The 21,861-nt window shown below is 40.5% G+C and overlaps 1 protein-coding gene across 1 annotated transcript in view; it reads left to right on the top strand.

Moving 5' to 3' along the window:
• PFKFB2 (6-phosphofructo-2-kinase/fructose-2,6-biphosphatase 2) overlaps positions 1-21,861 on the top strand; it is a 34,356-nt gene continuing 12,495 nt past the window's right edge. The window contains exons 1-10 of the mRNA XM_075264164.1: positions 1-50; positions 1,196-1,346; positions 1,629-1,754; positions 5,516-5,612; positions 9,394-9,460; positions 13,381-13,455; positions 13,626-13,682; positions 14,079-14,203; positions 17,554-17,761; positions 17,974-18,120. Of these exons, the coding sequence (XP_075120265.1) occupies positions 1,262-1,346; positions 1,629-1,754; positions 5,516-5,612; positions 9,394-9,460; positions 13,381-13,455; positions 13,626-13,682; positions 14,079-14,203; positions 17,554-17,761; positions 17,974-18,120 (987 nt within the window). The 5' untranslated portion in view covers positions 1-50; positions 1,196-1,261. The remainder of the gene's footprint in view (positions 51-1,195; positions 1,347-1,628; positions 1,755-5,515; positions 5,613-9,393; positions 9,461-13,380; positions 13,456-13,625; positions 13,683-14,078; positions 14,204-17,553; positions 17,762-17,973; positions 18,121-21,861) is intronic.

The raw sequence follows: 21,861 nt of genomic DNA on the forward strand, positions 1-21,861 counted from the left end.
CCCCACCTGTCTGACCGGCAGCTGTGTGACCGAGACAAGGAGCCGGTGAGGTGAGAGCTTTGTTCTGGATCATCTATACACGCCGTCTGCTATGTGTGACTGTATGTCCAGGTACCGGCTAGTGTCGTATACGTAGACAATTCCTGGCTCTGTGACATCCTGCAGCCGGCGTGTGATGTATTATGTCCTTGTAATGTCTCATATCCATATACTTTGTATTGTCATGTTCTTGGGAAATACTCCATTCATCAGACCCCTATCAGATCCTCTCTGATGACTTAGTAGCCAAGTGGCCTCTAATGGTGTATCTGAGGTATATACTGGTGGTCCAGCTTGGTCCACTTTGTGTAGAGAAGAGAACAACCCTGATGTAGATCACTTTGGTCTGCTATTCTGAATTAAGTGACTTTGTCACCATGTTTCTACCCCCACAAGCCATGTTAAAGGGGTGCGCTAAAAAAACATATTAGATTTGAATGTGCATAAAAGCAGGAAATGGGGGGGGGGGGGAGAAACTGTTCACCATTGATATGTGAACAGTGCCGGCAGCCTGATCAGAAGTCCTGATGCTCCATGACCTGTCCACTAACAGTATGTGACTGACTGGCCGCAGCAGTCATGTGCCATTTGTGGACTGGTCTCTGTTCAGACCATTGGATGACCACAAACAGGATGCCTGGCAGGGAAAGGGTTGCCAGTGCTGGATGTGGGCACATTTGTAAGGTGAACAATGATTTATATATATATATAATTTTAACTATATGTGCCCTGTGTGTGTGTGTGTGTATATATATATATATATATATATATATATATATATATATATATATGAGATTAAGAGAAATTCTGGGTGATTACGTGCAGTTAGTTACAATGTGTGGATAGCTTTATAGGGACACTATCCGTATCACCTCACTACCTTAGATCTAGGGTTTGTATGAAGAGGCCAGAGTTTATAACATACAGTCTATGGGAATTGTGTTGCAGTCTTTGTATCTTGATGTTCTGTACTCCTCTATCACTCCTCAGAATGTACTTTGTGATTTTACAGGTCATTATAGCCACATGTATCTAGAATATACAGTATATTACATGCCACCTCTTCAGACAGGGAGGTTAAGGCAGGGAGAGTTCTAGTCCTATCCAGCTGGATCTAGAAATGTACAAGCTTGTATCTGTGCTTTACTTTTTGCAGTGCGTGGAAACAGCTCGGTTGGTAGCCGAGTACTTCTCTCATAACAAGTGGCTGGCAGTTGCTGACATGTCAGAGGGGAAGAATCAGGACCCCGGACAGTTCAACAGTGGAAGTGGCAAAGTGCCAGCTAGAAGCACAGAGAAAAAATGCTGTAAGTACTGTCTGTGTTGCTTTGCTGCAATTCTTGAAGGATCCTTTTGCAGTCCGGAGGTGGGTCTTCCTTTGCCCACTTCCTATGTATGCACATGAGGCAGGCGTTGTCTCTTTGTAACACTATCCTGAGCTCCTTATTAACATGCATGTTTCCACTCTGCCATCTCCACATCTCATGGACTATAGACATATCCACAAATACTGTATATTGGTCTCTTTATGTAATAGTCATTTTGTATTCAGAGGATTGTTCTTAGTAACTTTTTTATTAATTTTACAGCTTGGGCATCCTATATGACAAACTCTCCGACCCTGATTGTTATGATTGGCTTGCCTGCTAGAGGCAAGACCTACATGTCTAAGAAGTTAACACGATACCTCAACTGGATCGGTGTGCCCACAAAAGGTAGGTCTTGTAAAGACACTCTTTGTCATTGTATCCTTCTAAGGGCCCATTCACACGGAGTAAACTCACATGTATTTTGGCAAAATACACGTGTAAAAATAAGACTCTCTTTGACTTCAGTGACATTTTACGTGTGTATTTTGCCGTGTTTTTTTACACGTGTAAAAAATGTCATTGAAGTCAATGGGAGTCTTATTTTTACATGTATATTTTGCCAAAATACACACGCATTTACTACGTGTGAGCGTGCCTTAATACTTAAAAACCTGTCGGGGGAAGGGTAACAGAATTGAGACAATGGCTTGTAATTGCTTAGCTATGATTTTGCAACCTTGCATCTGTCTTTCATTTTTTGCACTTTAGATACATTTTGGTTACTGCACCCAGAGCACTTTTGTGAGAAAATTAGCAAAAACTACTGTAGCTATATATTATCTACTGATGCATCCCCTCTCAAAGTGTGTGAGCTAAGCAAAATGCCTTTGAGTAGCAGCAGGGAAAGCATTTATATGCTGTCGTGTCAAAGGACCCAGTGTGTAATTGGACCAAACCTGTAATCCTTTACATATATGCCTGAGTTGAGGGGATATCGTCACTCCATAGGGAGAGAACCACCATTTGGGTGTGTGGAGTCTTATTAAGCCATGAGCGCTCCACTGTGCAAAGGAACATGGGAAGAATATGCAAATCTGACTGGCATCCTAATTACATCATGGAAGTCAGATTTGCATATTCTTCCCATATCTGCCTGAGACATAACTGTATAATTGCATGCTGAGTATATTTCAATGAGTTCATTGTTTCTTTTAAGAAGATGTAGAGTATCATAACGTTTTGTGTGTTTTATTTAACCCCTTCCCGACGGAGGAATTTTTAGATTTTTCCTTCTTGACTCCCCTCCTTCCAAACCCCATGACTTTTTTTTTTCTTTTTTTTTTTTTTTTTTTTTACTTTTCAATTCACAGAGCCTTAGGGTTCATTCACACAGAGTAAAGTGGCACTGATCCTGGCACAATAACTCGCGTAAGAATCAGTGCTGAAAAACAGACTCCCACTGACTTCAATGGATTCCTTTTTCTGCGCGGTACACATTGAAATCAATGGGAGTCTGTTTTTTAAGCTTCGGTACAATTCTGGGGATAACAAATGTTATATAGTTTTATTTTCATTTTAGCCGCTTAACAAAAATCTAAAACTTTGCAAAAAAATATTTTTTTTTTTCTAAAAGTTGCAATACTCTGACACCCGTAACCTTTTTTATATTTCCCTATACGAGGATTCATAGGGTGTCTTTTTTGTAGGATCAGGGTTACTTTTTAGTTACAACATTTTGGGGAATTTCTATTCTAGGCAAAATGGCGAGCAAACCCCTATGGGTCTGATCTCTAATGCAGTGTGTTACAATGCTAATACATTGCAATTAATTACAAAATATCAGCATTTGCATAACAGGCTGCATAAAGCAAGAGGAAAATTAAGCCCTTGCAGGAGAAGAAATGCCCCTAAAGTACTTTTCATCTAATTTGCATAAGAATAAAATTCTAATTTTCCTGATAATGATGCTCAAGTGCAGAGTAAGAAAGGCATTTTGGAAAAAGCACTATACAGTACTGCCATTATTGATACCGATATTATTTATTTATTTTTTCTTCTGACAGACTTCTAGAATTAAAGGGGTTGTCCAAGATATTTTGGTGCAGGAAGCCGGGGAAGGTGAAACCTTAAAAAAACAAAACGTGTGAACCTAGTGTAACTGGTGGCCATTTAACCTTTGGTTGCACAACCTGCACCATATAAGGCACTGTACATTGCACGAGCAAGAAAGCTGCTTTTCCTTAGTTTCTGACCTTGTGTTTCTCCTAGAAGGCTACATTGTAGTGACCTAGAATGTTTGTGTATAGTACTAGCAATGCTCACATTTAGGTGCCAGACAACTACAAACCATAAACAAACTCCTGCTCAGACATAACATTCAGAAAAAGTTTGGTAGTTTCTCTGGTTTAAGTTGGCTAAGTTTTAGAACTTAGAACAAAAACTAAATCATTCTTTTTTCTGATGCTTTTTATGTTAGAAGATTCACGTGAAATAAGGTCTCCAATCCTAATTTTACAAGGGGTTAAAATGACCGATGGTGACCAAAGGTTGTGAAACTGAAGCCAACGGGATGTAGCATACCATAGTCTTATTTTACTTTTGGTTGCTGGGTGGGTGAAGAGGCTTCCAGGGCTGTATATGTATGGCCATAAAATGGCCATCAATGGGAGATGTCAAAATTGAAGGAATGTATAGCAACTGTTCAGTAACAGACATTATTATCCATAGATCGACGTCAAGAAATACATACAGACTGGTCAGTAAGATATTAACCTTGTCATATCACATCAATAAGACAGTCTGATTTTGTGTAAAAATATATTAGATAAGTACAACATATATACCGAACAACCAAAATTCCATGAAAGTGATCTTCTGGAGAGTTGACCTGCTCAAGGAGATGGCTACTATGGAAAACTAAAAATCTGTCACAAAATATTTGGTCTGTGTTTTAGGGATGTTTTACTGTAATATATAAAATATATTGTACAACTTTTTTTCCTTAATGTTGCTCCTAAGTGTTTGTGTTTTAATATTTCCGTTTACCCCTGTTGAGATGAAGCCTCAGTATTGCCCCATTGTTGGACCTCTAATATTGCTCCTTGTTAAATATCTTGTATTCGCCGGTGAGACTTGTGTCCACTGTTAGGGCTAGTTCACACGTGGGCAAAGGGGAGGTTTTTGACAGCGGAATTCGCTTCAAAAACCTCTCCTTTAACATGGTGGTCTATGTAGACCACTAGCTTTTTTTTTCCTCCTAGCGTTTTCCGCCTGAAGAAGCGACATGACCTTTCTTCAGGCGGAAAACGCCTGAAGAATTGCATAGAAGTGAATGGGAGGCGAAAACCGCGCGGTAAAAAACCGCGCGGTTTTTTGCAAAAAACCACGCGGTTTTCGCCTGCAGTTTCTATAGCACATATAGGAAAAAAAAACCCTAGCGAAAACCGCTAGCGAAAACCGCGTCAAAAACCTCGTCAAAAACCGCGTGGAATGCAAAAAACAGCGTCAAAAAAACTCCTCGAGGTTTTTTACCTCGCACAAATAAGCTAGGCGGTTTTCACGTGTGAACTGACCCTTAAATATCTGTACCTGACCTTGAAATTGTGGGATAGACTTGTGTCACGTGTTGTAGGCCTTATCCACGATAGGAAGAAGTCAGCTTGTTATAAATCAGTGTAGAGGTTTATTAATATCTTGAAGGAAAACACAGGAACAGGGAAAATGTCCAAATAACACAAATATCAGTCAATTGTCAATAGCTTACATCTTCAGAGAAGTTAAATCATCTGGATATCTTGTAGTTACAGCTTGGTTCATGCTTGTCATCTGGTTGGTGGACTTGGGCTGGTTACGACGTCCATGGATGTCCATCTGCCTGGACCACCCACCCTGGTGTTCCCAAAGACAGACCTCCTGGTCTTCCCCTGGTCTTCCCAAAGACAGACCCAGACATGTGTATTTCTTACTCATTTATATTCATGAGAGTGGGTGTTACCTTCCATCTTGTAGCTATGTAAGGAGATTTCTAAAATAGTGTACTCTAACCGCACCCATGTTCCAAGAATATAAGACTATGATGTCAGTAGAGTGTTAACCCCATGTCTGCTAGAGAATATTGTAAATATATAATATTTAACACTCCTACAATCATGTTTATTTTTTTCTAGTGTTTAATTTAGGAGCATATCGTCGTGAGGCTGTTCGATCTTACAAGTCTTATGAGTTTTTTCGTCATGACAATGCAGAGGCAATGAGAATTCGCAAGTGAGTAGAAATGTATTTCTGCTTTTTCTAGCTTTCATGCCTGTGTGGAGTTTTTGTAGTATTGCCAATCTTACATCTAGCAGCTGTCTATACAGGCACTTTTCGGCTTCTGGTGGCGGTTTTCTTACACTGGCAAGTTCCGTCTTTGTAACCATAATATGTCTTGGCAAGCAGCAAACTGTATTTGTCATTGAAAAGAACATTAGGTTTCGCTGTAATAGGTACCAACAATTGGAAACTCCTTCATGCTTCTCCTGCAGAAACTTGCTTCATCAGGCTGAGGCTTAGGTGTGGCATTGGGCATCATACTATTGCCTTGTCAGCCAGATGTCCCTGTCTGATGTTATATTTTCTATCACCAGTCACACATTTTAGCTGGAGATGTGGCTATGAGTTCATGACTTCCTTTCTCTTGTTGCACTATTTGGATTCCATGCTCGTGAAGGACACGTCTGCTTTCTAACAAGAGAAGGCCCCATACATAATCAAGTGTTCGTCTGATGTGGTGCTGAGTTTGCATGGTATGCACTTGGATGACACTCTGAGTGACATCTAAGTGGATTCCATTATGCATTCACGTCTAAGGGGGCTTCTGATCTATTCCGTTCCAATGACACGGATAATTATTGAACAGGTCCTATTCTGGTCCATGTTATGGCAACAAAAAGATTTGGAGGAATGAATTCATAATGGAATGCACTCTGTCATCCCAGTGCATTCCACTGCAAAAATCCCCCCCCCCCCCCCCACATCGGATGCACACTCGGTTAATGTGCCTGACTTCACTTCGCTCTTATTGAAATTAAAGTATTAGTTTCTAGTTATATGTATCAGTCAATCCCACAAACCCCGGGCTTTCTTTGTGCTACCAACAGCTGTGTGATTGAAAAGCATCATGTCACCAGAAAAGCTTGCTGTCTCTTTATCCAGCTTTACCTGTATCATTATGATAATTTTGCTAATCCATGTTTGGTGATTGACTGAACTATGCAATAAAAAACTAATTCTTTAAAGTGTTTGAATACTTTTATTTTTTTCTTTTCATAAGGAACAATAGGGAACAAACTTTTCTATATACTTCACTAAAGAAAAGTGACTAAAGGGGTTGTCCGGGATAAAAGCAAATTCTACCTATAAACTCCCTCCCCCCACTTAACTTCTACATCAATTTAAAAAAATGTATAATTACCTATATCCCTGGGACGGTCATGTTCTGTTTCACCGCTTCCAAAACAGAACATCACCAGTACTTTTTCCCCCATCCCCAACAATACTTATGTGTCTTCCTATGTCCGGAACGGGTCCTCCTCAACTCTTCTCTTGAAGCGCCTGCGCAGTCTGAAGGTGAGTTCAAGACATGCGCCGTAGAGATAGCAATCCATCTCTACTGTGCATGCCTCACAGTTCACTTCAGTCTGTGCGCAACGTCTCCAAGGTGCAGACAGTGAACAGGAGAAGACGAGCCGGCTCCCACATTGGAATCTAGGTAAGTATGATGCTAGGGGACAGGGGAAGAAAAAGGGCTTTCAGTGGACAGGGTAGCCTAGCTTAGCATAGCTAGGGAGGTAGGGGACTAGTAGTGGTCAAGATAGCTTAGTGCAGTTTAGCTAGGGAGACAAGGAGAGGGGTGTAACAAAGTGAGACAGGAGGGGGGGAGCAGTGACAGGGAGGTAGCGTGACAGGTACACAGGAAGTTACATAGTAGGAAGCTACACCTGTAAACAAATGCACTGCTAAAAGTATATGGGTGCACATTTAACCCATTAATAACACTAACAGACCTTTTAATAAAATATAATAATAATAATTTTGCCTGGAAAACCCCTTTAAGAACTTCTATCTTCATATCTGAGTAGTTTGGTCCACAAGCAATTTAGTTTACAATGAACTCTATGGAGAGAGGAGGAGATTGAGTTGATTCTGTCAGGAGGAGACTGGAAAATACTTACTGATAGCCTAGCTATGTGTCAAAGAGAACTGTCAATCTATAGTGCAGATGTGTCTCTGCTTTGAGGAACTCTCCTTTTCTCTCCCCAACCATTCTCCATAGACTTCTATTATTCAGAATTAATCAGTGGCAGAAAGAGACAAATAAGTGAGAAACATTTTCCTTTAAAAACTATATTGCAAAGAGATTTAAGAGAAAAATAAATATAAGTTTACTTAATGGGGTTAACTTCTTTCTAACTTTGACGGCCTATCCTTAGAAATATATGGCTGTGCTGCAGTACTTACACTGGCTACTACAGTTTGTATGGTGAGTGAGCAGCGCAGCTCGTGGTATGTTAACGATACAGTATGGTACTGGTGACCTGTGGGGGTCCAACACCCATATAGGCCAGCAATGTTAGAAACCAGATAACCCCTTTAAGCTTTTTAACCAGACACAAAGTCCTGCATGTCCGACTTTGTGTCCAGCTAAAATAACCGGTTTCCCCATGGATAGGCAGAAGACGCACACGGGCGGTCATCTTTACAAACCCATTCAAGTGAATGAGTTTGAAAAGTGACAACTGTCAAGAAGAAACTGTTGATTTTAATTTGCAATAGGAAGACAAACCCTGCATTGAATATATCAGAACTAACAATAATTTCACAATTCGGATGAAAATCAGAATGACAATTCTTTAAAATGGCAAAATAATCAATTTAGTCTGAATAATTAATTGTTCAACCCTAGCTTGTTGCTTTCACTGTATCTGCGGGAAACGTGTAGATATATATATATATATATATATATATATATATATATATATATATATATATATATATGGTATATAACCTTCCTACGCCTTCCAACTCTGTACATAATATGGTTTGCTGGCCTGGAATGTTGTTGACAGTGAATGTAGATAGTTTCTAGGTTGATGGATTTCCTCTGCCCCCTTTAAGTTTATATGTATATGTGTGTTATTTCTGGACTGCTGCTGATAAGGAGTATTCTCAAATGATGTTGATAAATGGGTTTTATGATAAATTTAAAAAAAAAAAAAAATCATTTAGAGCTAATGGTGGTGTAAAATGAAAGAAAAAATTTGCCTGGCCTTGGTTCAGTCACTGTGTTTCCCGTTCTGTCTAAGATCACATGTTGGGTAACAGTGATGTCACTAATGATGCGTTGCAGGCACCCAACATGCAACTTCTAAAGCCAGTGACTGGCTAAAGTGGTCATCGAACCTCTGTACTTGCAGCCTTTTGTAGTCTGTGCATCGACGGAAACAGAGGGACTTATGGCCCTACCCTTGGCCCCTGGTTCAGATGGAACAGCCTCCTTCAATATATCAAATGCCAGGTCCACAAGTACAGAGGCTTAGGTGACCATTCTGACTAATTACTGGACTCATGGGCACATGTTGGGTATTGGTGACGTGCTGAGGCATTGGCTGACAACGGTCACCCGACCCAGGCAGTCTGCACGTTTGAAGTAATTGAACATTGCTTTTTTTTTTTTTTTTCCCTTTCTTTATACCAGTCAGTATTGATTTTATCCCAGACAACTACTTTAAAAAAAATTTTTTTTTTGTATTTTATCAGATATCTTATGTGATCTGAATAGCATCCAACATTTACCTCTTGGCTTACAATAGGGTCTTGACAAATTCTTATTTTGCCTTCCTGCTGCTCTAGTCTTTCCATTAGAAGTGTGTGTGTGTGTGTGTGTGTGTGTGTGTGTGTGTGTAATGATTTGTTGTGATATTGAAAAGTATTTTATTGGAGCTTACAGCCTGATATTGTTGAGCAGTATGTGCTGTTCACTAATCTGCTATCCCTTGTTTTGTAGGCAGTGTGCCCTGATCGCCTTGGAAGATGTGAATCTTTATCTAACAGAGGAAGGAGGCCAGATTGCGGTAAGCTATGCAAAGATGTGTTGTGTGTGTATAACATACATGGGCCTATCAGACTCAGTATTTTATCACCGTGTACAAACACAATATTAGGATAAGGTGATGTAAGTGAACAAAAACAATGCAATGAGCTTGTAAGCATTTATTAAGCAAAAACCTTAGATGTCATCACTTTTTGGTCTATTTAATATTGGAATACTTTCTTATCAGGCATTTCTAAGAATTGTCTTCCAATGACTGACTGTGAACTAGGAGAGAATTTCATGTAGATTTTTTTTTTTTTTCTTCCAGATTTTCAGTTTTAGTGGTTTCTTGTACACGTAGTCTGTTGCATATCTTCCCATATGCCCTTGAAAGGGTTTGTCTTACTATAGACACATCCATCTATCTATATCACATTCTTTCTTCTGGATAAGGTATATAGTGTCCACAGAGTAGGGATAAGTGTTTGATTGCTTAGGGTTCAACTGCTGGGAGTTGAAGTAATCAGTATAACAAGAAATATTTAATGAGAGTTTCCCTATAAATTAATATTTTTAGAAAAAAAAAGGGGATAAAGTGAGTATCCAAAAAATATAGGGTAGCAAATTAAAACTCAAAAGCTTTTATTAATACCCGCTAAAACATTTACTATAAAATTGCTCCCCCACAAGTGAACCACCATCACCTATCACAATGTAGGATAGCTAGACTACAGATAGTCGCATAGGTCTGATTGGGGGTATAGTAGCCAACACAGATATTCCAGCTACTAGGATGTCAAGGGGAAAGAAATAAATAAGTATGAGTTCAAGTAATCAAGATAATCTGCAAGCTTTCCTGAGAGCTCCATGTGAGTGGCGTGGTGGGGTGCATGGATGTCTACCGTTTCATTCACTTCTACTGAACTGATAGTTTGCAGATGCGTAGCTGTAGGGCAATGGTAGGCAACCTCTTTTGTTTGGCGTGCCGATTTAAATAAATCATGATGAGGTCCTCAGAGTGCCGCGTAATAATTGTAAAGCTGACGACATCTACTTCAAAGTCCTATAGCACAAACCGTAACATAGGGGTGCTGTCATACTGTGCTCCCAGTCACATGCATTTATCGTTATTTGCAATGCACCAGCATCCCGTCGCGTCATTCCGCTCCGGATTGGGCCCGAAGAGTGAGCCTAATCTGGAGGGAGCCTCGTGCCGCAGACACCACAGCTAAGTTAGCTGTGGAATCCACGGCAAGATAGGGCAGTTCGCTTCTTTTTTCTGCTACTAGCTAGTGGAAAAAAGAAGTGAGTGGCTCCCATTGAAGTCAATGGGATATATTTTTTGAGGTGGATTCTGTGTCAAAATCCGCTCCAAAAAACTCTGTGTGAACATACCCTAAGGCTGAGACCCCAAGTTGCAGAAATGCAGCTTTTTTTTGTTGCAGATTTTGCTGCGTTTTTCTGAGCCAAAGTCAGAAGTGGATTGAGCAGAAGGGAGATGTATAAGAAGCTTCAGAGATACTGAAGATCAAAGATACTCTCCATATCTCGGGGGTGGGGGTTTACCGTATTTTGAAGGAAGAATGGATTCACCCGGAAGGTCCACTAGAAAGTCGGATGCCCATTTTCCTTTTCCTCGCTATCCCAGGCTACTATTCTACCTTTGCTAGACTCCACATCCCTCAGCAATCCCTTCCTTTGCTGCATCTTGGGTCAGCAAGACCTGCATTTCCTGGGCCAAGCTGCTCCAGAGGAGCCTCTCCAATGAAAGCCCCCTCCAGGACAACCAACTGCTCTTATCTTAATTCCTGAATGCTTCTAAGTACCTGTGTGATGCTTCTCTGGAAGCAGCTCCGCATTCTTCTAGGACGGCTGCCAATGCAGTGGCAATCCGCCATACTGTTTGGATCTGTTTGTGGAATGAAGCTATAGAGGGAAAAGGCTCTCTCATCCCTCAGAAGAGCCCTAAACACCAACCGCTCTCCTCCAGCTGTTCTCACTGTTTTCGCTCCTTTTATCGCTCCACTTCTCCACAACTGTTCTTCTTCCAGAAGATCTGGTTTGCCAGCGTTAACAACACCTGGGATCAAGAGGTGGTGTCGACCTGCTGCTCCATCAATTTCTCCTCCCTTACTCACTGAAAATTTTTATCTGTCCACTTTGCCTTCTCTCCCTGCTCGAGCGTGTTCAGGGATTTTATTCCAACCTGTTCACCATCCCAAAGAAGGACGGTTCCCTTCGCCCCGTCATGTAGGGGCTCAACAGGTGTGTCCATGTCTGCTGATTCCGTATGGAGTCCTTGCGGTCTGTGATGACTTCCCTGGAGATTGGTGAGTTTCTGCCCTTCCCATTGTTTTTTTCAGAAGACCCTGACCTTCTGACCTCAGGTGAAGACCTTCCTGCAGGGAGTGATCCATTGTGCTCCTTCCTACCGCCCCTCTGAGCACCTTTAATCTCGTCCTTGAGGTGCTTCAGACTCTCCCTTTTTACGCCTTTGTGCAAGGCTCTATACCTGGAAAGTTGTCTACCTGCTGGCCATTATTTCAATCTGCAAGGTTTCTGAACTGGCTCCCCTGTCCTGGAAGCCTCCCTTTCTCCACAAGGTTGTTCTTCATCCATCATCGTCTTTTCTGCCTAAGGTGGTTTCTTCTTTCCACATCAACAAGGACATAATCTTACTGTTTATGTGCCCAGACCCCAAAAACCGCATGAGAGCTCACTTCATTGCCTGGATTAGGTCCAGGCGATGGATTATATTTGTCTCTCACCACTTCTGTCGTTCAGATGCCTTGTTCGTTCTCCCTGAGGGCCCTCGCAAGGGTCTGGTGGCTTCCAATACTTCTATCGCTATTCGGTCTGCTATCAGGGAGGCCTATTAGCTCATTCCACAAGAGCTGTTAGAGCCTCCTGGGCTTCTTGGTATCAGGCTTCTGCCACCCAAGTCTGAAAGTTTGCCACCTGGGCCTCTGTCCACACTTTCACCAAGTTCTACCAGATCCACTCTGTTACCTTTGCCAATGCCATCTTGGGTCGTAAGGTTCTGCAAGTGACTGTTTGCTAGGTTGTTCGCACGGCTGTGTAACTGGCACCTTCTGGGACTGATTTAGGCTATCACATGGTGCGGTTTCCTTTAATGAAATAAGTGAGAAAAATAGATTTTTGTACTCTCTGTAAAATCCTTTTCTCTTTGTATTCATTTGGGGACACAGATCCCACACCCTGGGCTATTTTTGGTTAGTTTTCAGGTTCAGGACATGTTGGTGGTTCCGTGTTTTGTTTAGTTGTATCTCCTACTGCTGTGGTGCAATCTGGCTTAGCATAGCGTCTGTAGAGATGGTATAGCCCAGAAGCAGAGCCATCATCTTTTGCTATTCTTAGTGTCAGCCTCTTAGCGGCCAGGTCTATAACCATGGTGCTGTGTCCTCAATGAATACAACGAGAAAAGGGTTTTACAGCGAGTACAAAAATCCATTTATTTTAAAGGGATTGTCCAGGCAAAACTGGACAACCCCTTTAACATTTTTCAATGCCCCCGGCTAATTAAAAAGTTAAAAGGGTCATCCAATTTTGCCTGGACAACCCCTTTAAATGACCCTATAGAGTCTTGTGTGATCTGGTGATCAACCCACAACTCACACAGATGTCATTGGAGACTATTTTGAGGTAGAAGATCTAAGGCATTATACAAATGTTGAAACCCATCCTCCCTAAACCCTCCATGGTGTTTAAAAATGACTTTCATTTGAATGTAAGTGCATATTAAACACTCCCCGTTTCCCAAATTTGTGATTACTATACTAGGATGCATGGGTCTGTTGTATATTTGGATAAGCAATGGGGCTTATTTGCCTTCTATGTCTAAGTGACCAAAAAAAAGTTGTGTCCCTGAAAGATTAGCTTTACACTATCTGATAATGTAGTATAGAAAAATATAGAAAATTTTTCATTATCTGTACACAGGTGTTTGATGCTACAAATACTACACGGGAAAGAAGAGACCTTATTTTAGACTTTGCTAAAGAAAATGCTTACAAGGTAACTTATTTCCTTTTTTTTTTTTTTTTACTGTATTATGAGATGATAAATAATCTAATATTTTAATATAAGATTATTTTATGGTAGTAACTCTACTTCTATACAGTTCTGTCAGCTATTATATGCGATCAGTTGTGAATGTCTCACTTTCTTTCATTTCTGCTCATAAGGTTTTTTTTGTGGAGTCTGAGTGTGATGATCCAGAAGTAATAGCTGCTAATATCATGGTAAGTATAGAACACAGGTTTATTAGAATGTAAAATTAATATAAATAGCCATTAGGGATATTGCTTTGTGTTGGCATAAAGCTATCACTGAAGGTCACCTTTCCTCCAAGAGCTGAGGAAGTCTAACAAAGCTGAGACCAGCATGTAAAATATGCAAGTACGTGCCAGGCAGGGCAGTTAGTAGCCAAGTCAGCAAGCTGACTCCCAACAATTACTGTGCACAGAACCTATTAATGTAGCCAAATATGCCTTAGGCCCAGCTCAGAATCTGCACTATTGGTGCAGTGTTTTCATGACTAGTTCTCTACTTAGGATTTTCCTTTATACCACATGGGGAAAAATGTGTTATAGCAAGAAAACATTAATCTATTAATTGGAATATTTGTTTAATTTCAGGAGGTGAAAGTGTCTAGCCCTGATTATCCTGAAAGAGACAGAGAAAACGTCATGGATGACTTCCTTAAGAGAATTGAATGCTATAAGGTTACCTATGAACCACTGGACCCAGATTCTTATGATAAGTAAGTGAAAGATATATATGGTCTAGGTCTTACTGTGTGTTTAATTCAAATGGCTACTTTGTATAGGATCTCAAAAATGAGCTATAGCATGCAGCCATACTGCATATACCGGTACTACTAGGTACTAAGGTGTGATAAGCAGAAAAGCTTCTGTTCTACTGAAATAACTTGTAGGTTGCGTGGAAACAGGTACAAGGGTAATACAAAGTTAAATATTAGTATAAAGACGGACACTGAACCGGTGATCTCTTGCCGTAAGCAGGAAATTCTGCAACAACAAAAACATTATTAAAAGGAACAGCCGAGTCCAGTAAAACAAAACATCTGCCGGCCATAATTACTGCTTCTCAAGCACTTACATACACACAAGAACTGATAATCTTATTTGCACATAAGTTTTCACAAATGGTCTATTTTAGACCATGTAACCCTTTAAAAAGCTTTAACTACCATTTCCATTTGACATTAAACTGGTTCTCCTTGCCAACAATATCCGTGTTGTTCCAACTCCTGGCATCACTTCTGATCAGCTGAGGTTTTTTTTTTTTTTTTTTTCAGGCACTGGTCTATACATTTTGTTCTGGCTGTACCTGTTGCTACAAGTTGGTTCTATTTTTTTATTTTTTATTTTTTTTTAAATGAGACTGAATTGCAAGTCCAGGCACAGTCAAGAGCTGGCATGGCAGTTTTTCATTCGGCTGATAGTGATGTTGACAATTGGACCCCAACCACCACCATAATGATTAGCTATATTAAATTCTGGGAAATCCCTTTTAAATACACTTTTTGGATTTTTAAGATTTGTTTGCTGCTATGGGATGAAAACATTTTTGTATGCATTCAATGGTTGAAAACTAAACTGCCTTGAAGAAAAGTATTTGGCATATATGCTTAACATGTCAATAGTCTATAATGGATCACCTATATGCCAAAAATTTCCTTTATAGCTATTTTTCTTCACTGCACAAGGTAACAAGGTTAGGATGAGAAGGACTATAAACAAAACCAATCTGAAATGCAGCAAGGCTTATTTTAAAGGAAACCTTCCAACAACAAAATTACTTCTATATGACTTGTATATTGCTGTAGACTCCGCAGTTAGAGGTAGTATGTGCAGTGAACATATTTTTTTGTCTCAAAGTGCAATCTTGTTGACAATAAAATCAACTTTAAACCTGCATGTTGTGATATAGCACTTTGATCATGTCCATATGTGAAAACTGGTGCACCATAATGCTCATTTGCGTATGGATTAAATATTCATTTACTGGACAGCAAGACTACACTTTCACACAAACCGGTATGTTTACTGTCTCACTAAGTGCCCCTTACAGTTATTTGGAAGTGATTTCGATGGTTGTAGACTCCCTATAAAAAAAAGATTTTGCAAGACAATGTCTGCTGCTCTATCTAAGAGTAGCACATGATCTAGAGATATAAGCTAAGATCTATTTATATGAACGAAAGCCTGATGTGACTTCTAGAAGAGACTGTAAGAGTCCTGCTTGTTCTGTCTACACACAGTGATGGTTGGTCTATTGTTTTTCTTAGCGGATTATGAATAACATGCATTAAAAAAAATTAAAAATGACAACAGAAAATGGATGAAAAATTTGTGACACCCTGTTGGACAACAGATGTTAAAAATAGACTTTAATCCATGTTTAATATGTGTGTGGGGGGTTTTTTTTCCCCAAGAAAATACGTGCATGAAGCTTAACCCCTTAAGGACCAGGCCGTTTTTTGGTTTCGCATTTTCGTTTTTCCCTCCTCACATTTCAAGAGCCATAACTTTTTCATTTTTCAGTTCACAGAGTCACATGATGGCTTATTGTTTGCGGGACAAATTGTACTTTGTAATGGCATCATTCAATATGCTGTGCAATGTACTGGGAAGCTGGAAAAAAATTCAGAATGAGGTGCAATTGGAGAAAGAATGCATTTGCGCCATTTTCTTATGGGTTTAATTTTTACAGCGTTCACTGTTTGGTACAAATGACATGTTACCTGTGTTCTACGTGTCAGTACGAACGCGGTGATACCAAATTTATATAGTATTTGAAATGTTTTGATACTTTTAAAAAAATGATAAACTTTGCAAAATAGAAAAAAAAATTTGTGTCATCATGTTCTAACACCTGTAACTTTTTCATATTTCCATTTATGGAGCTAGTTGTGGCGTCTTTTTATGCGGGACAAGATGACGTTTCTATTCATACCATTTGGGGAAAGATCTGATGGTTTGATCACTTTTTATTCAATTTTTTATAGGAGGCAAAGTGTTGAAAAAAACGCTTTTTGGCTGTTTTTATTTTTTTTGCCGCTACGCCGTTCGCAGTGCGGGATAAATGTTTTAATATTCTAATAGTTCGGGCATTTTGGAGCGCGGGGATACCTAATATGTTTATGTTTAATGTTCTTTAATTACTTTTATAGCTGATCTAGGGAAAGGGGGGTGATTTGAACTTTTATATTTTTTTTTATTTTTTTAATACTTTTAAAAACTTTTTTTTTTCTTCTGTTACATTTATGATCAGACCCCTTAGGTACCTTGAAACCTAGGGGGTCTGATCGCTCATACTATTCACTGCAATACTACAGTATTGCAGTGAATAGGAAAATCGCAGCACTTCTATTAGACGATGCCTCTGGCATCGTCTAATAGATCTCATGCAGAGACAAGCCTGGAAGCCTTCAATAGGCTTCCGGCTGTCATAGCAACCGATCACCGCCCTCATGTGACGTTCAGGAGGGCGGCGATCGGCGAAACATGGCGGCGCCCATGCCGCCGGCGCCGTTTACACACTGCGGTCACGTTTGACCGCAGTGTGTAAAGGGTTAACAGCAGCGATCGGCTCGGGCACTGACCGCTGCTGTTATTGGCAGGTCCTGGCTGTATTATACAGCCGGCATCTGCCGTGTATGGAGCGAGCTCAGCGTGTGAGCTCGCTCCATACATCCTCATGCGACCCATGACGTACAGTTACGTCAAGGGTCGCTAAGGGGTTAAACCCTAAAAGGCCATCCTGGGCCTATAATTCCCATGCCATTGTAACATCAGTTTATTTCTAAATAAAATCGGCACTAAGTGTCTTGTTTGTTTTACACATTTTATTAATTGGAGTTCGGACTAATATAAATCTGTGAGTATATGAAATAATCCTTTCAACATTCACATTGTTTTGTGAAAGTGAATAGCTGTAACTGGTCGTAGAGGATTGTGCGTGTAAATATTATATTTATATTATATGTGTGTGTCTGGCACACAACCTGTCAGGCACCTTCCCATCTGTCAGCTTTTTGTACCGACGCTTTTAACGCGTCTGACCTATTTATTTTTCCCTCTATAGGGACCATTCTCTTATTAAAGTTATCAATGTTGGCCAGAGATTCCTGGTAAACAAGGTGCAGGACTATATACAGAGTAAAATTGTCTACTACCTCATGAACATTCATGTCCAGCCTCGCACCATCTATCTGTGCCGACATGGCGAAAGTGAATGTAATCTAGCTGGAAGGATTGGAGGAGACTCTGGCCTCTCTTCACGAGGCAAACAAGTACGTTCATTTACAATATACTTGTATAACTTAGATGTTGAAGGAAAGAATTTTTGTTATTTATCAGTCTACAAATAGGAAATCTATGAAATGGTCTAATGTGTGAAAATATCTTATGAGTTTGCAGTTGCACTAGTTTTGATCAGAATGAAAAAACAAGTGGAGACATGTTAACCATTTGCATCTTACTAAAGTGAATTTTATCCATGTAGTTTGCCCAGGAACTGAGGAAGTTTATTGGAGAGCAGAAAATTGTGGACCTAAAAGTTTGGACCAGTCAGCTGAAGAGAACAATTCAGACAGCAGAGGCACTTGGTGTGGCTTATGAACAGTGGAAAATTCTCAATGAAATTGATGCTGTGAGTCATTGTTTGGTATACTGTATGTGGATTTGTATAACCTGACTTGGTTCAGCCTTCATATTAATGGGTCATATTTAAAATCATGTTAGTATTAGTAAAGTTTTCTTTTCTTTCTTAGATAACCCTTAGTCCTACTCCACAGCATGTACCCTTGGACTATTAGATATAGCCCACTGCTCCAATGTGGGTCTAGACTTTTGATGATCTGTTATTTAGTGAATGCAATACTTACCTCAGGGTTTTCTTACCAACAGCATTCTTCATTGTGGGAGATTTTGATATAAGATATTCGATCTTAGAACAGAACTAGGGGTATAAATTGCTACAATCAAGGGAAATGTAAATAAACTAGCAACTATGTAAAAAATAACTTTTATTAATCCTATTAAAATCGACAGTAATGTAAAAACTACCCCGAATGAGAGACACAAGCTGGGACAGCTCAGAATAATGAAGGGTGTATGTATCTAGGTCAAAATTAAGGGGTCCAAACACTAGCCAAGCATTTCCCAGCATAAATAAAGGGTTAAGAGGTATATAACAGCTTGTATACACCTTAGGAGGAGACAAGACCAGGCATTAGATAACCAGTCCGGTAACTCCTGTGGTGTCCCTCTAGGTGTAGGGACAAAGGAAAGAGATAAAGCAACTCCCGTCATTCAACAATGAAGTCAGGGAGACCGGTAAATTAACCAACTCAATGCCGGTACCGCTTACACTCTCACTGTAACCCTGATGCTCTAGGGGGGAAAGGGAGGTGATGTTATTAGTAGAGATGAGCGAACGGCGTTCGATCAAATTGATATTCGATCAAATATCGGTCTGTTCGAGGTATTCGAATCCAATCGAATACCACAAGGAAAACACACTAAAAATTTGTATCCCCTCCCACCTTCCCTGGCGCTTTTTTTGCATCAATAACTATGCAGGGGAGGTGGGACAGGAACTACGACAACGGAGGCATCGACAAAAAATCGGAAAAAGTAATTGGCTGGCTAAGCCAGGTGACCTCCAATTTATACGAATAGTGGATTTAAGATCCGGGTCATGTGACTCTGAGAACTATGTGACTGTGAGACAGGGATAGATGTACTGGCAGGATTAGTTAGGGATTACCTTTATTTAGGTGGGAATGTTACTCAAACAGCTCTTTGGGGCTCTATCTCATCGGGATCCCTGTATTGCATTGACCAGAGTTGATTGGCCGAATGCCATACAGAGTACAGCATTCGGCCAATCAACGCTAGTTCTGCCGGAGGAGGCGGAGTCTAAGATCGGTCCACAGCAGTCTCCATTGTGGTCCGATCTCAGATGTAGCAGTGTTGAGCGCACAGCTCTTCTACACTTGAGATGTAGCAGAGCTGGCCGTGCTCTGAGCTCTGCTACACCAGAGATGTAGCAGAGCTGAGTGTGCGCTGAGCTCTGCTACACCAGAGATGCATCTGCGCTCAGCGCACGGCCAGCTCTGCTACATTTCAGGTGTAGAAGAGCTGTGCGCTCAACATTGCTACATCTGAGATCAGACCACAATGGAGACTACTGTGGACCGATCTTAGACTACGCCTCCTCGGGCAGAACCAGCGTTGATTGGCCGAATGCTGTACTCTGTATGGCATTCGGCCAATCAACTCTGGTCAATGCATTCCTATGGGAAAAAATCTGCTCCCGCATATCACAAGCTGATAGGAATTCCGACGAGATAGTGGTGTATTACAGGTACTTGGGCATGTTAGATGCTCCCAGGCATGCTGCCCCTGCTGTCCCAGTTGCATTCCAGGGTGTTGGCATCATTTCCTGGGGTGTCATAGTGGACTTGGTGACTCTCCTGAGTCCAAGTGTGGCTTCCCCTGAAACAAAGAATTTTTCCCCATAGAGTATAATGGGGTTCCATATTCGTTCGAATAGTCGAATATTGAGGGGCTATTCGAAAACGAATATCAAATCTCAAATATTTCACTGTTCGCTCATCTCTAGTTATTAGACATGAATGAGGTATTCCCTAAGGCCAGTTCGGCAATTTAACATGGGACCCTCGGCAGTAAAGAAACTCTTGATGCGTTTTTATAAATCATCAGGAAGTAAATTAGTAAGATGAAAAATCTGCAATCCTGATATACCCTAGCTTGCGGTTTCAACCGTAGTTCCTGGCACCCTGGTGGTGGACGCCAGTACTTCAATGATGACGATGCTTTATCTCTTTCCTTTGTCCTTAAACTTAGAGGGACACCACAAGAGTTACCGGACTGGTTATCTAATGCCTGGTCTTGTCTCCTCCTAAGGTATATACAAGCTGCTATATACCTCTTAAACCTTTATTTATGCTGGGAAATGCTGCGCTAGTGTTTGGGTCCCCTTAATTTGGACCTAGATACATACATCCTTCATTACTCTGAGCTGTCCCAGCTTGTGTCTCTCATTCAGGGGTAGTTTTTACATTACTGCCGATTTTAATAGGATTAATAAAAGTTATTTTTTACATAGTTGCTAGTTTATTTACATTTCCCAAGATATTCGATCTTGTCTTATGTCCTTATTGAAGTTTCTTTTGAATTACCCTGTCGGTCGCTGTAGAAGGGGGGTGTGGGATGCTCTTCGCATAAATACTTTGATTCGCTTAGTAGATAAACACCGCAGTATTTTTTTCTCTTTTTATGCAATTTTGGCTGCTCAGATTACCACTTACCGTATATACTCGTGTATAAGCGGACCCGAATATAAGCCAAGGCCCCTAATTTTACTACAAAAAAACGGGAAAACTTATTGACTCGAGTATAAGCCGAGGGGGGAAAATCCACCATTGCAGATAAAAAGTCTGGTCATGTGCATTGCAGCTCAGTAACTCCATGTGCCTCATAGTAATAGCAGTTAACACCATCATGTCCCTCACATTAACCCCCTGTGTGCCTCACATAAGAGTTACTGATATATGGGACATATGGAGGTAATAATTAGGTATCTTCATAATTAAGGTCCTTTATTAGTACCCTCATGTATCTCACATATTAGTAACTCTTATATGGGGCACACAGGGGTTAATATGAGGGACATGATGGGGGTTAACAGTTATTAATGTGAGGCACATGGAGTTAATAAAACTAAATTAATAACCCCAAATGCCTGACATTAATAGGCAGAGTAACACCAGCAGGTACCTGTGTGTTTCACTTTTGTGCTTACTGTAGCTTCCTCTCCTCCATACAACAGACATCTTCTATAAGACACAATGAATGCACATAATGGCCACTGACTTATCTAAAGATGTTACATTCTAGTGGCTACAGGACCTCTGATGACGCCGTGATCATGTGATCAGACTCTGATGTGGGCGGAGCTACTAGGATTTAGACTCAACCTTATCTGCAGATGTTACATACCAGTGGCTACAGGACTTTTGATGACATCACAGTCATGTGACCTAATGATAAGCCAATCACAGAGCAGTAGCACTAAATGACCTCCCCCTTTGTTTAATTTATGCAGGTCCTTCTAGTTTTCTGTGCTCCGTGGACCCTGACTCGTGTATAAGACGAGGAGAGTTTTTTCAACATGAAAAATGTGCTGAAAAAGTCGGCTTATACTCGAGTATACACAGTATGTCTGTACTAGTAGCCTAAACAGCAAAAAAAAAAAAAAAAAAATGTGCTGAAAGAATAAGCTAGTCTCAGTTTCAGTCCACTAGTTTGCGGATATGACATGTCACAACTTTCAGTGTTATGTTCTAACGTTGCTTACAATATG

This window comes from Leptodactylus fuscus, chromosome 2 (genome assembly GCF_031893055.1).
Source record: "Leptodactylus fuscus isolate aLepFus1 chromosome 2, aLepFus1.hap2, whole genome shotgun sequence".
Taxonomy (NCBI): domain Eukaryota; kingdom Metazoa; phylum Chordata; class Amphibia; order Anura; family Leptodactylidae; genus Leptodactylus; species Leptodactylus fuscus.